At 46.3% G+C, this 14,401-nt stretch overlaps 1 protein-coding gene across 2 annotated transcripts in view; it reads right to left on the reverse strand.

Annotated features, from left to right (window-relative positions):
- The window catches only part of KIF4A (kinesin family member 4A), a 147,715-nt gene that overhangs the window by 96,537 nt on the left and 36,777 nt on the right, over positions 1 to 14,401 (reverse strand). For both annotated transcript variants that reach the window (XM_069209661.1, XM_069209667.1), the window contains exons 3-5: positions 6,462 to 6,576; positions 417 to 607; positions 237 to 326 (exon numbers count right to left, since the gene is read on the reverse strand). In XM_069209661.1, the coding sequence (XP_069065762.1) occupies positions 237 to 326; positions 417 to 607; positions 6,462 to 6,576 (396 nt within the window). The remainder of the gene's footprint in view (positions 1 to 236; positions 327 to 416; positions 608 to 6,461; positions 6,577 to 14,401) is intronic.

A 14,401-nucleotide genomic window follows, 5' to 3' on the forward strand; every position in this document is an offset into this window, starting at 1 on the left:
TTAACACACTAGTAGTGTCGGGCTACTCTACAGAAACCATAAATTACACTTGCTATGTAAAGTGCAACATTAAACACAGTGATTAAATAAGAATGTCGGCAAGTCAGGGACAGACCAGCACTTTCTTGAAAGCTATGCATATTCAGATCCATCTGAGTGTATGGCGTTTAAGATGTCCAAACACAATTCAGGGCTTTTGTTTTATAAACAAGGAGGGGGAAGTGCCAAAACGTTACCTTTATGCCTTCTTTAGGATCTTCTCGGATATTGATCTGTGTAGATTTGGTTCCAAAGGACAACAGGTCTATGATCTCCTCATTGTAGATCTAGATGTTTGGACAGAATAAGAGCAAACTATTACATTGGAGTCAATTCCTTTGAAAAATAATATAGAGATAATCGAAGGAAGAAACTACCTCCAGATAGGATACTTTCAGTATAAACTCCCAATCAGGTCGCTGTTCGATTTCTCTGAACAGGGTGCGTATCACACGGGGGATAACGCCCACAGTGGGTTCATGCTCTTGGTCTTGAGTGTATGCGCCACCCATAGAGAAAGTCTTTCCTGATCCAGTCTGACCATAAGCTATGACGGTGGCATTGTATCCTGCGGGAAGAACATGCAAAATGTTGACTCACAAACATACCATAAGCTGGCTATTAAATCAAAGCTAATAATGAACGTCCTGCTTTACACTGCTATATTTCAGTTAGATTGGTGGATAGATTTCTTGCTATATTAACAAGAAAGTCTTCACAATCTCGAACCAAGTCAGGGGAACAGGAGGAGAGGTTTTTCCTCTACACACTGAACTTGTTCTTGGTCACAAGGTCAGTCCATTTATTCACTAGTGACAGTTTCCAAATACATTGAGTTGTGTGATCATTGGCTGCATCCTAAAGTGTAATAGAGCCTATAGGCAAGTTTAAAACACTATAGTTTCTAAATATCACTTTTTTCTCTCAAAACAAATTTAATAAACTGTAGAAAAGAACTTGTAATATTCAAACAAACACTAGCCTTCTTGTCCAATTCAAGGAAAACATTTAGGAAATTCAGCCAGAAAGACAGCAGCCAAGGAAAGCAAAAAAAGGGTACGGTTCATTTAAGGAACCAGCACCTTCAATTTGCCATTGTGGCTTGCACTTTTGCCCCAGAGCCTCATTACATTTTTCCCCATAGGCATATATCAATAAATGTTATCAGCGAATCGCCCTAAAATATAAAAAGTCCATACAAATTAAGATTCATCGAAATACATTACACAAGCTAAATAGTCCATAAAATGTCTGACCAAATGGAACAGCATATAGTTGTCAAATTATATTAGAATTAAAAACATACCAGAAAAACTTTCCTACATGACATGCAACAACCAATCCTTCACCCTTGCACAGCACCAATATTATAACTAAAATATTGCGCATAGTAGGATTACTAAAACAGACAACGTGCACGTGGGGGGGTAATTCATGGATTGAGCAGGATTCCTGCAGGCGGAATATCCTGCACTTGAGACAGTATCACAAGTGCTATTCCATTGCCAAGGTGCATCTTAAGAAAACCATAGTTATTGATCTTTTAAAAACACCATTCACAGCATATCAATTTATCCAGGCAGATTGAACATGTCACTACATGCCTACACCTCCATTAAATTTATGATTAGCAATCGATGACAACCTGGTACAGATGCTGCTGGTTTTTCAACTCTACCTGATTTGCTTAGTTAACTTACCAACACCCTACTATATGGTACAAGAGATGCCCAGGTATAGTAAATTATCTTTTGGTAGTCGAGTGCAGCACTTGTGCCACCACTGCAGTGACAAAAAGGTGAAAATGGGACTCTAAGCTTGCCACAGCATCCTAGTCGGGAAGCCCTAAAACTGCCAAATCAACATAGCAAAAGACGCCCTTTCGCCAGGTCAAACCCTTACTTTTGCTTATTATGTACACAAAAGCCACACAATAATTTGGTATTTAACAATGAAAACATTAAATTAACATTCTCACTGTAGCAAGGCCAGTAGTGCCATTAGCTAACATGGAGTTTCACTAGCCACTGCACGGAGTGCCAACTTCCAAGTGGTACCACCAAAGATTTTCCTCTGAGGTATCAAAGTTACATTAAGCAAGGCTCATTGCTGAGATTATATTTAAGCTAACTTAATACAATAGTGCCTTTAGAAAGTCACCACTTTGTTGACCTAACTTCCAGTAGTATTTCCTATCTTTCTGCAGGAGTTGTCACCCGAGACAACATGCTGTGCTCCCCTGCTAAGTAGTGCGAAGCACTCCCAATAAAAGGGAACAAAGAACTGTTGGAGGGCGGAGGCGTCACCTACAGCAAAATGACTACTGGGCAGTGGCCACAGTCAGCCCGGCTTCAATGGTGATACTGCCTCATTGAAGTAAATGACAATCACAACTCAACAGACCCATTCCTTTGTGTAGGCAGGCAGAATGGCATCTACTTTAGAGGGGTAAATCCCTTTGCAGAACTGGTTTTGCAGGAGTGGCTCAAAGCTGGGTACACCCCAGGTGTGTAGCCAGGGCTCCTCAGAAGGTGGCTTAAGCCATCTTGGTTTTTGTTACAAAAGCATATCCTGGAATTGTTTGGTGGCCAAACCCCCAGGAAAGGACAGAAAGTGAGATGGGTTGCCATGCTGGAACTATTGCACTACTGGATAGCAAGTCCTCTACTCCCGGAAACGTTATGATAGCATAAATGTCACATCCCAGACAGAGTCCTCAGATCACGACTGGAAAAATAGAAGAACTGCTGTCTCCACCTGGACCTCAGCAAAGAGACTGCACAAGGTGCAACAGAGGGAACCCACAAGTAGGATGGTGCTGGCTGTGCCCACAAGTTGGAAAGAAGCTCCACTTTTGCCAAGATGGAATACGTGGCTCCAAGGGCTAGTTGCTAGCCTCCTGTTAGTCTCCAGAACAACTAAAAGCTAAGACACCCAGCACTCATCGAGATCCCAGCTGCCTAAGAAACCACCTCTGGACGTTAAAGAGCCTGCTGGGCAGCCAAGTCATGACCTTCGAGGTGTCTCCAAGTCTGTATGATCCGTAGCAGACATCAAAGTGGATCCTCACCTTCCTGGAAGCCACCAACATCCTGGACCCCTCTTAGTCATGAGTCAGAAGCAACCATAGCACCGAGACCGCCCTCCTCACCGCCACAGACAACATCCACACCCTCCTCGACCGAGGCAAGACAGTCACCCCCATCCTCCTGGACGTTTCTGCCACCACTAAGAGTCTCACATGACACGCTAAGCACCAGTCTCTACGACACCGGCATCCGAGACTCAGTACTGCAATGGCTCTCCTCGTTCTTCACCGGCAGAACACAGAAGGTCCGACTCCACCCCTTTCTCTCGGAAGCCACCAAGATCAGCTGCAGCATTCCCCAAGAATCCTCCCCGAGTTCCACCCTCTTCAACCTCTACATGACCCCACTGGCCGCCATAGTCAGAAGCCACGCACTCAGTCTCCTACGCCGACGACACCCAACTGGTACTCTCCCTCACCAACAACCCGACCACAGCCAACAATTTCCACAAAGGAATTAAAGCAGTTGCTGCCAGGATGAAAGATAGTTGCCTCAAACTTGAACTCAGACAAAACAGAAGTCCTCATTTTTGGCTCCACACCATCCACCTGGAACAAGTCCTGGTGGCCCACCGCCCTCGGAAACACCCCCACCATCTCAGCGTCATCTTAGACTCGTCGCTCTAAATGGACCAACAGGTGAGCGCAGTTTCAACCGGTTGCTTCCACACCCAGCACATGCTTTGAAGAATCTACAAGTGGATTCCTACCGAAGCCAGAAGGACAGTCACCCAGGCCCTTGTCAGCAGGCGCCTCAACTGCGCCAATGCACTACGCCGGAACCAACAAGACCCGGAAAAGACTACAACGCATCCAGAACGCCTCCGCTCATCTCATCAAGAATGCCCCATGACACAGCCACACCTCCGCCCTTCTAAGAGACCCACACTGGCTGCCTATTAACAAGTGAATCACATTCAAGCTCCTGACCCATGCCTGCAAGACCCTACACAACGCCGGACCAGCCTACCACAACCACATACTCTCCTACATTCCTGCCGGACAACTCTAACCGCCAACCAGGCCCTCGCCAACATCCCCTGCCTCCAGAAAACTACAGCCGGAGGAAGATCCTTCTCCCACATCGCTGCCAAGACCTGGAACACCTTCCCCATCCACCTCAGGCAATCCCCCACCCTGTCACAGTTCAGTAAGGACCTCAAGACCTAGCTCTTCGACTGATCCTTAGCTCAGAGCATGTAAAAGGTACCCACGGGACCAAGGGCCCTGTGGCTAGGGAAGGTCTACAAGGACTGCAACATGTATTATGCCCCCTCACCAAGCACATGCACACTGCCTTTGCAGCTTGTGTGTGCTGGTGGGGAGAAAAAAGAAAGTCCACACTGCACCCCTTTTGGGGTGCCACACCCACAATCCATTGCCTATGGCATAGGCAAGTCACCCCTCTAGCACGCCTTACAGCCCTAAGGCAGGATACGCTATACCACAGGTGAGGGAATAGCTGCATGAGCAATATGTCCCTACAGTGTATAAGTCCATTCTTAGATGTTGTTATTGCCATATTGAGTAAATGGTCTGGGGGTTTGTCACAGCTCCAAATGGCTTCACCGAATACTGGGAAGTTTGGTATCAAAATTCTCAGCACAATAAACCCACACTGATGCCAGTGTGGGATTTATTGAAAAATGCACCCAGAGGGCATCTTAGAGATGTCCCCTGTATGTTAGCCCTACTGCTAGTGTAAGGCTGACCAGTCTGTGCCAGCCTGCCACTTTCATACAAGTTTCCGACCACATGGAGTGAGTGCTTCTGTGCTCTCAGTGGCCAGAAACAAAGCATGTCCTGGGTGGAGGTGCTTCACTCCAAGTCCCCCACCTTGCAGGAACTAACACCTGCCAGTGAGCCTCAAAGGCTCAAGCCTCTGGTTACAGTCCCACAAGGCACTCAAACTAGTGGAATTGCCCCCCTCACCTCCACCCTTTCCCTGGACATAGCCCCACTTTTGGTGGCAAATCTGGCAGGAAAATTAGGGAAAGCAGGGAGGAGTGACCACCCCAGCTGGGACCGCCCCTAAAGTGTCCTGAGCTGAGCGTTAGGTTTGTGTCCCCCTCCCCAAAGGGAGTGGACACAGGAAGGGTGTAGCCACTCTCAGGGACAGTAGCCATTGGCTACTGCCATTTGACTCCGGTAACACCCCTAAATGCAGGATTTAAGGGCTCCCCTAAACCCAGCCCCCCCCCCACCCCCCCCCCCCCTTTCCCTCACTCCGGGTCCTCTAATAGGAAAGCCAATAAAAACAATTGGTCAGGAGGGAAGTCTTGGAGTGTGTGCTTCTTCTATGGTCTGTGTGTACAACAAATGCTTTGCACTACCCTCTGATAAGCTTAACTGCTCGACCACACTACCACAAATAGAGCATTAGTATTATCCATTACTGCCTCTGTCAAGCATCTTGGGCAACTCCTAGACACTGCACGCTACATCTCATTTTGATATATACACAGTGCCAGCTTCCTACACTCCCCTTTAAGAGATTCTATCAAAGCACACAAGGCCTTTCTCAGATCTCAGTTAAGAACATGATCTGCTTCATACCCAGTTCTAACACTACCTTTAGCTCAGGCATGCTCTTGCATCTTACTGCATAGGCATAGAGAATATACCAGAAATTAGTCCACTGGAGACGAAACAGACTAGGTCCCAATTCCCACACAGAGAGAAAATTTATATCAATGAACAGAACAACACACACCCCAGACACCTTCACATTACTCCGAGAAGTTTGGGGAAAAGACTTTGAAAAGAAACACTGATAAATGGACCATCACACGTTCATTAATCTCCCAACTTGATTATTTTGGCAACAGAAGTAGTTTATTTTACTGTTTTAAATTGGCCACGTTTCCCCCACCCCCAAAAGAATAATGTAACTGGAAACTTTTATCCTTAAGCTTGAGTACTTTATCTAAAGTTTAAAAAGCTAGCTTTGTTTCCAATTGTAGAGAAAATTACCTGTTCTGGGATAATTCATGTAGACAAGAAAATTTCTTTTTTATTTTTATAATTGAAGATCCTACAATGCACAAGCAATAATAGCAATACAGCAGAAGCAGGAGTTAAAAATACCAAAGGAGTAGGGTGGGGTGCTAGTATTCCCAAAAAAACAGAAGGAGGGGGGTACATGACGATTTAAAGGCATAGTTACATAGGCATAAGAACCTAATCAATATATATATATATATATATATATATATATATATATATATATATATATATATATATACATATATATATATACACACATTTTTTTTTTTTTTTCCCTTCAGCAATTGTAATTCTTAGCAATCACTTCAATGACCCAAATCTCACTTACCTTTAAAAATTCCTTTAATCAGCGGAGCAACAGCGGTATTAAACACTTCTTCCTGCTCAGTGGACGGATCAAACACGTAATCATAGGTGAATGATTTATCATTGCCCAGAGTCACCTAAAGACAAATGGGAAATATTTCATATGTAAGTGATAGCCATACTATTAGGTATACAAAGTAAACAAACTATTTAAAAAGTCCTAAACTAAAATAGAAATGTGTCCTTCTCCAAGAAAAAACATGATCAAAGCATAGAAGTAGTAACTGTCACTGAACAAAAAGTCCTCTAAGTAATGCAATTTTTGACTTTTGATTTTCATTTCATTTAGCCACTGAAACAGTTTTCAGCTATCCAGCTTTGTTCTCAACAGGTAGTTCGGTTGATCAATTCATTTAGGTACTTGAGGATTTAAAAAAATTAAAAAAAAATTTGGCCTCACAATTTTCATTTACTTTCAAAACGCAATTTGCCTGCGGTTAGCTGAACATTACAAAACAGCAGCTCCAAATCGCTTTTCCCCAGCCAAAGTGCTTATTAGGCAGTAAACAAGGTTAAAATGAACTACATTCAACCTATAGATTTAGAATATCATTTGCCTTAATTTGGATCACGATAATGTTTAAAATAAATTTGACCGCTGAGTACATTTAGACAATGTTTTTTTTTTTTTTTTAAATGATTATGTTCTCGCCACACTACTGCATTCTTTAATAGACAAAGATACTATCAAATGTCCCTTTACAAGCTTAATTTAATGAACTGCTATCAGAAGATCCCACTTCAACTCTAGACTAATCTGAACCACTCACGGGCTTGTGCGTTGGTACCAGCCAGCTTCCACCAATCTGGTGAAAACAGACTGCTAGATTGATTCTATGCATATATTTGACATGTTAAAGGCTTTCATCAAAGGGAAAGCAAGTGAAATTAGCAAAACCAACGATTCCCTTTCATTAATGAAAATGGGGGTGGGGGATATTGTAGGAGGCTGGCCTGGCTTGTAGTGGGTACCAGAGGTACTTCCACCTTGTGCCAGGTCCAATTATCCCTTATTAGTGTAGAAGAGGTGTTTCTAGCAGCTTAGGCTGATAGAAGGTAGCTATGGCAAAGCAGCTTAGGCTGAACTAGGAGACATGTAAAGCTCCTACTATACCACTGGTGTCATAGGCACAATATCATAGGAAAACACAATACAAAGAAGTACTAAACATAAAGGTACTTTATTTTTATGACAATATGCCAAAAGTATCTGTGAGTACCCTCAGTATGAGGATGCCAAATATACACAAGATATATGTACACAAACCAAAATTATGCAGATAATAGCAAAAGGAAGTAATGCAAGTAATGTAAAGTTACAGTAGATTGCAATAGGAGCACATAGGTATAGGGGCAACACAAACTATATACTCCAAAAGTGGAATGCGAACCACGAAGGGACCCCAAACCTATGTGAGCTTGTAGTGGGTCGCTGGGACTAAGAAAACAGTGAGGGTTAGAAAAATAGCCCACCCAAGACCCTGAAAGGTAGGTGTAAAGTGCACCTACTACCCCCCAGAGAGCACAGAAGTCGTGATAGGGGGATTCTGCAGGAAGAACAAACACCAGCAATGCAACAACAATGGATTTCCGGACCCGAGTACCTGTAAGACAAGGGGACCAAGTCCAAGAGTCGCAACAGTGTCGAGAGTGGGCAGGAGCCCAGGAAATGCCAGCTGAGGGTGCAAGGAAGCTGCCACCTGTTGGAAGAAGCTTGGTGTTCTGCAAGAACGAAGAGGACTAGGAGCTTCCCCTTTGGAGGATGATGTCCCACATCGTGAAGAAGCTTGCAGAGGTGTTCCCACCCAGAAAGACCACAAACAAGCCTTGCTAGCTGCAAGGGTCGCGGTTAGGGTTTTTGGGTGCTGCTGTGGCCCAGGAGGCACCAGGATGTCGCCACTTGGAGGAGGAGACAGAGGGGGCACCCAGCAACGTAGGGAGCCCTCACAGAAGCAGGCAGCACCCGCAGAAGTCCCTGAACAGGCACTTAGAAGAAGAGTGAACCGGAGTCCACCCTAAGTCACAAAAGGGAGTCCCACGACGCCGTAGGACAACTCAGAAGGTTGTGCACTGCAGGAACGAGTGTTGGGGACCCAGGCTTGGCTGTACATGAAGGAAATCCTGGAAGAGTGCACAGGAGCCGGAGCAGCTGCAAATCACGCAGTACCCAGCAATGTAGTCTAGCCTGGGGAGGCAAGGACTTACCTCCACCAAACTTGGACTGAAGAGTCACTGGACTGTGGGAGTCACTTGGACAGAGTTGCTGTGTTCCAGGGACCACGCTCGTTGTGCAGAGAGGGGACCCAGAGGACCAGTGATGCAGTCTTTTGGTGCCTGCGGTTGCAGGGGGAAGATTCCGTCGACCCGCGGGAGATTTCTTCAGAGCTCCTGGTGCAGAGAGGAGGCTGGCTACCCCCAGAGCATGCACCACCTGGAAACAGTTGAGAAAGCCGGCAGGATGAAGCGATACAAGGTTGCTAGTGGTAGTCTTGCTACTTTGTTGCGGTAGGGTTTGCAGGCGTCCTGAGCAGTCAGCGGTCGATCCTTTGGCAGAAGGTGAAGAGGGAGATGCAGAGGAACTCTGGTGAGCTCTTGCATTCGTTATCTGAAGAATTCCCCAAAGCAGAGAGCCTAAATAGCCAGAAAAGGAGGTTTGGCTACCTAGGAAGGAGGATTGGCTACCAAGAGAGGTAAGAGCCTATCAGAAGGAGCCTCTGACGTCACCTGCTGGCACTGGCCACTCAGAGCAGTCCAGTGTGCTACAGACACCCCTGTTTCCAAGATGGCAGAGGTCTGGGACACACTGGAGGAGCTCTGGGCACCTCCCCTGGAAGGTGCAGGTCAGGGGAGTGGTCACTCCCCTTTCCTTTGTCCAGTTTCAGGCCAGAGCAGGGCTGGGGGATCCCTGAACCCGTGTAGACTGGCTTATGCAGAGATAGGCACCATCTGTGCCCATCAAAGCATTTCCAGAGGCTGGGGAGGCTACTCCTCCCCAGCCTTCACACCTATTTCCAAAGGGAGAGGGTGTTACACCTTCTCTCAGAGGAAATCCTTTGTTCGGCCTTCCTGGGCCAGGGCTGCCTGGACCCCAGGAGGGCAGAAACCTGTCTGAGGGGTTGGCAGCAGCAGTAGCTGCAGTGGACACCCCGGAAAGGCAGTTTGGCAGTACCCGGGTTCTGCACAAGAGACCCGGGGAATCATGGAATTGTCCCCCCCCAATGCCAGAATGGCATTGGGGTGACAATTCCATGACCTTAGACATGTTACATGGCCATGTTCGGAGTTACCATTGTGACGCTGTACATAGGTAGTGACCTATGTACAGTGCACACGTGTAATGGTGTTCCCCGCACTCAGAAAGTCCGGAGAATTTGCCCTGAACAATGTGGGAGCACCTTGGTTAGTGCCAGGGTGCCCACACACTAAGTAACTTTGCACCCAACCTTCACCAGGTGAAGGTTAAACATATAGGTGACTTATAAGTTACTTAAGTGCAGTGGTAAATGGCTGTGAAATAACGTGGACGTTATTTTACTCAGGCTGCACTGGCAGGCCTGTGTAAGAATTGTCAGAGCTCCCTATGGGTGGCAAAAGAACTGCTGCAGCCCAAAAGGGATCTCCTGGAACCCCAATACACTGGATACCTCAGTACCATATACTAGGGAATTATATGGGTGTACCAGTATGCCAATGTGAATTGGTAAATTTAGTCACTAGCCTGTTAGTGACAAATATGGAAAGCGGAGAGAGCATAAACACGGAGGTTGTGGTTAGCAGAGCCTCAGTGATACAGTTAGGCATCACACAGGTAACACATACAGGGCACATACTATGAGCACTGGGGCCCTGCCTGGCAGGGTCCCAGTGACACAAGGACTTAAACAACATACATACAGTGAAATATGGGGGTAACATGCCAGGCAAGATGGTACTTTCCTACAGATATCGTTTAACCAATCCCTTAGCATGCCATGGTGAATATTGTACATCTGTTACACCTCTTACGCACGTAAGCCTATGCAAAAAAAACAGGCAGTATAAGTTGCTGCTTAAAGTCAGAGTTGCGGGAATATTTAAGCATTTCTATTAAATAAACACAGATCAAACAAACTATTGGTAATCTAGCATAGTTTGGGATTCTCATGAACCAAAGGCACTCCACATTTTTCAGTCCTATATAACTACTGAATTAAACAGGGTAGAGCAAAGTGGATAATGCAAGAACACAACAGAAAATTCACCCTGAATTTGGTGTGAAAGTTTGCAAATAAATGAGTAAACAAATGTCTGAGAAACTCAATTTGAAAATAAATATTCTTTATTCTAAGGAACAGTGGCAAAATTTGAGAAGTTGCTATTAAATCCAACAGTACTGATGCACGCTATAAAGCGCTCATCCAGTGCTGAACTACTTCATGCAAGCAGAGGGCTGTCCAACATACCAAGCTTGTGGTTGCTAAGTGCGCTCAACCCTTCTGTTCCACTTTTGTAGTCCTAAATTACAGAATTCCCAGATCTGGTCTGTCAGCAGCTAAACAAATTTACTTAGAAGTACTTCCATGTCTGGTCTTTACAAAGGATCTACTGCTAAACCCATTTCTTTTATTTAATCTTTGAATTCTCCAGTACCCAACATTTCTCCCTTGGATGGATTGGGAGGTAAAGACACAGCCGGCTCTTTTCAGGCTGGCTCCATTACATATGAACTAGAGAGAAAGAGGCCAGCTTTTAAAAAAATAAAGCAACCACATTGCAGAGCACTCTATCAGTTACCAAGAGTCCATATTGACAATGTATTTTAGTTTTTGAGTTTTAGGCTTTCAAACTTAGCATCCTTCAACCGGGCTGCTTAGATTATTAATACCATCAGACGTAGACCATTTCTGAGGATACTTCACAGCATCTACTTTTCACAAATCTGAACAACTTAAGTTTAGAACAAATGTATAATCTGGCACATTGACAGTTGCAACTGAGTTTCTAGACAGGACTACTACACTTGTAATGCAGTCCCCACTTGGCTAGACACCCTTAGGTCCAATAATTATGAAGCAAGTTAGGCTATGACCGCTGTAAGGAAATGCCTCCTTGGCATGGTTGCCCCCTGACTTTTTGCCTTTGCTGATGCTATGTTTACAATTGAAAGTGTGCTGAGGCCTGCTAACCAGGCCCCAGCACCAGTGTTCTTTCCCTAACCTGTACTTTTGTATCCACAATTGGCAGACCCTGGCATCCAGATAAGTCCCTTGTAACTGGTACTTCTAGTACCAAGGGCCCTGATGCCAAGGAAGGTCTCTAAGGGCTGCAGCATGTCTTATGCCACCCTGGAGACCTCTCACTCAGCACAGACACACTGCTTGCCAGCTTGTGTGTGCTAGTGAGGACAAAACGCGTAAGTCGACATGGCACTCCCCTCAGGGTGCCATGCCAGCCTCTCACTGCCTATGCAGTATAGGTAAGACACCCCTCTAGCAGGCCTTACAGCCCTAAGGCAGGGTGCACTATACCATAGGTGAGGGTACCAGTGCATGAGCATGGTACCCCTACAGTGTCTAAACAAAACCTTAGACATTGTAAGTGCAGGGTAGCCATAAGAGTATATGGTCTGGGAGTCTGTCAAACACGAACTCCACAGCACCATAATGGCTACACTGAAAACTGGGAAGTTTGGTATCAAACTTCTCAGCACAATAAATGCACACTGATGCCAGTGTACATTTTATTGTAAAATACACCACAGAGGGCACCTTAGAGGTGCCCCCTGAAACTTAACCGACTGTCTGTGTAGGCTGACTAGTTCCAGCAGCCTGCCACACCAGAGACATGTTGCTGGCCCCATGGGGAGAGTGCCTTTGTCACTCTGAGGCCAGTAACAAAGCCTGCACTGGGTGGAGATGCTAACACCTCCCCCAGGCAGGAGCTGTAACACCTGGCGGTGAGCCTCAAAGGCTCACCCCTTTGTCACAGCCCAGCAGGGCACTCCAGCTTAGTGGAGTTGCCCGCCCCCTCCGGCCACGGCCCCCACTTTTGGTGGCAAGGCTGGAGGGAACAAAGAAAGCAACAAGGAGGAGTCACTGGCCAGTCAGGACAGCCCCTAAGGTGTCCTGAGCTGAGGTGACTCTGACTTTTAGAAATCCTCCATCTTGCAGATGGAGGATTCCCCCAATAGGGTTAGGATTGTGACCCCCTCCCCTTGGGAGGAGGCACAAAGAGGGTGTACCCACCCTCAGGGCTAGTAGCCATTGGCTACTAACCCCCCAGACCTAAACCCGCCCTTAAATTTAGTATTTAAGGGCTACCCTGAACCCTAGAAAATTAGATTCCTGCAACTACAAGAAGAAGGACTGCCTAGCTGAAAAACCCCTGCAGAGGAAGACCAGAAGACGACAACTGCCTTGGCTCCAGAAACTCACCGGCCTGTCTCCTGCCTTCCAAAGATCCTGCTCCAGCGACGCCTTCCAAAGGGACCAGCGACCTCGACATCCTCTGAGGACTGCCCCTGCTTCGAAAAGACAAGAAACTCCAGAGGACAGCGGACCTGCTCCAAGAAAAGCTGCAACTTTGTTTCCAGCAGCTTTAAAGAACCCTGCAAGCTCCCCGCAAGAAGCGTGAGACTTGCAACACTGCACCCGGCGACCCCGACTCGGCTGGTGGCGATCCAACACCTCAGGAGGGACCCCAGGACTACTCTAAGACTGTGAGTACAAAAACCTGTCCCCCCTGAGCCCCCACAGCGCCGCCTGCAGAGGGAATCCCGAGGCTTCCCCTGACCGCGACTCTTTGAATCCTAAGTCCCGACACCTGGGAGAGACCCTGCACCCGCAGCCCCCAGGACCTGAAGGACCGGACTTTCACTGGAGGAGTGACCCCCAGGAGTCCCTCTCCCTTGACCAAGTGGAGGTTTCCCCTAGGAACCCCCCCCTTGCCTGCCTGCAGCGCTGAAGAGATCCCTAGATCTCCCATTGACTTCCATTACAAACCCGACGCTTGTTTCTACACTGCACCCGGCCGCCCCCGCGCTGCTGAGGGTGAAATTTCTGTGTGGACCTGTGTCCCCCCCGGTGCCCTACAAAACCCCCCTGGTCTGCCCTCCGAAAACGCGGGTACTTACCTGCAAGCAGACCGGAACCGGGGCACCCCCTTCTCTCCATTCTAGCCTATGTGTTTTGGGCACCACTTTGAACTCTGCACCTGACCGGCCCTGAGCTGCTGGTCTGGTGACTTTGGGGTTGCTCTGAACCCCCAACGGTGGGCTACCTTGGACCAAGAACTAAGCCCTGTAAGTGTCTTACTTACCTGGTTAACCTAACAAATACTTACCTCCCCTAGGAACTGTGAAAATTGCACTGTGTCCACTTTTAAAACAGCTATTTGTGAATAACTTGAAAAGTATACATGCAATTTTTATGATTTAAAGTTCCTAAAGTACTTACCTGCAATACCTTTCGAATGAGATATTACATGTAGAATTTGAACCTGTGGTTCTTAAAATAAACTAAGAAAAGATATTTTTCTATACAAAAACCTATTGGCTGGATTTGTCTCAGTGTGTGTACCTCACTTATTGTCTATGTGTATGTACAACAAATGCTTAACACTACTCCTTGGATAAGCCTACTGCTCGACCACACTACCACAAAATAGAGCATTAGTATTATCTATTTTTACCACTATTTTACCTCTAAGGGGAACCCTTGGACTCTGTGCATGCTATTCCTTACTTTGAAATAGCACATACAGAGCCAACTTCCTACAACCGCTCTCTCTAAAGCTTCTTTCAGTTTTCTGTTTCAGCACTGCCAGAACAGCAGTGTTGTTATACAATATTGCCAAGCCTTCATAGGCCCCACAGATGCTTTGGAAATATATGATCAAAATCCAACATACAGTAATATAAACATG

The sequence above is a fragment of the Pleurodeles waltl genome, chromosome 2_1 (assembly GCF_031143425.1).
Source record: "Pleurodeles waltl isolate 20211129_DDA chromosome 2_1, aPleWal1.hap1.20221129, whole genome shotgun sequence".
Taxonomy (NCBI): Eukaryota; Metazoa; Chordata; class Amphibia; order Caudata; family Salamandridae; genus Pleurodeles; species Pleurodeles waltl.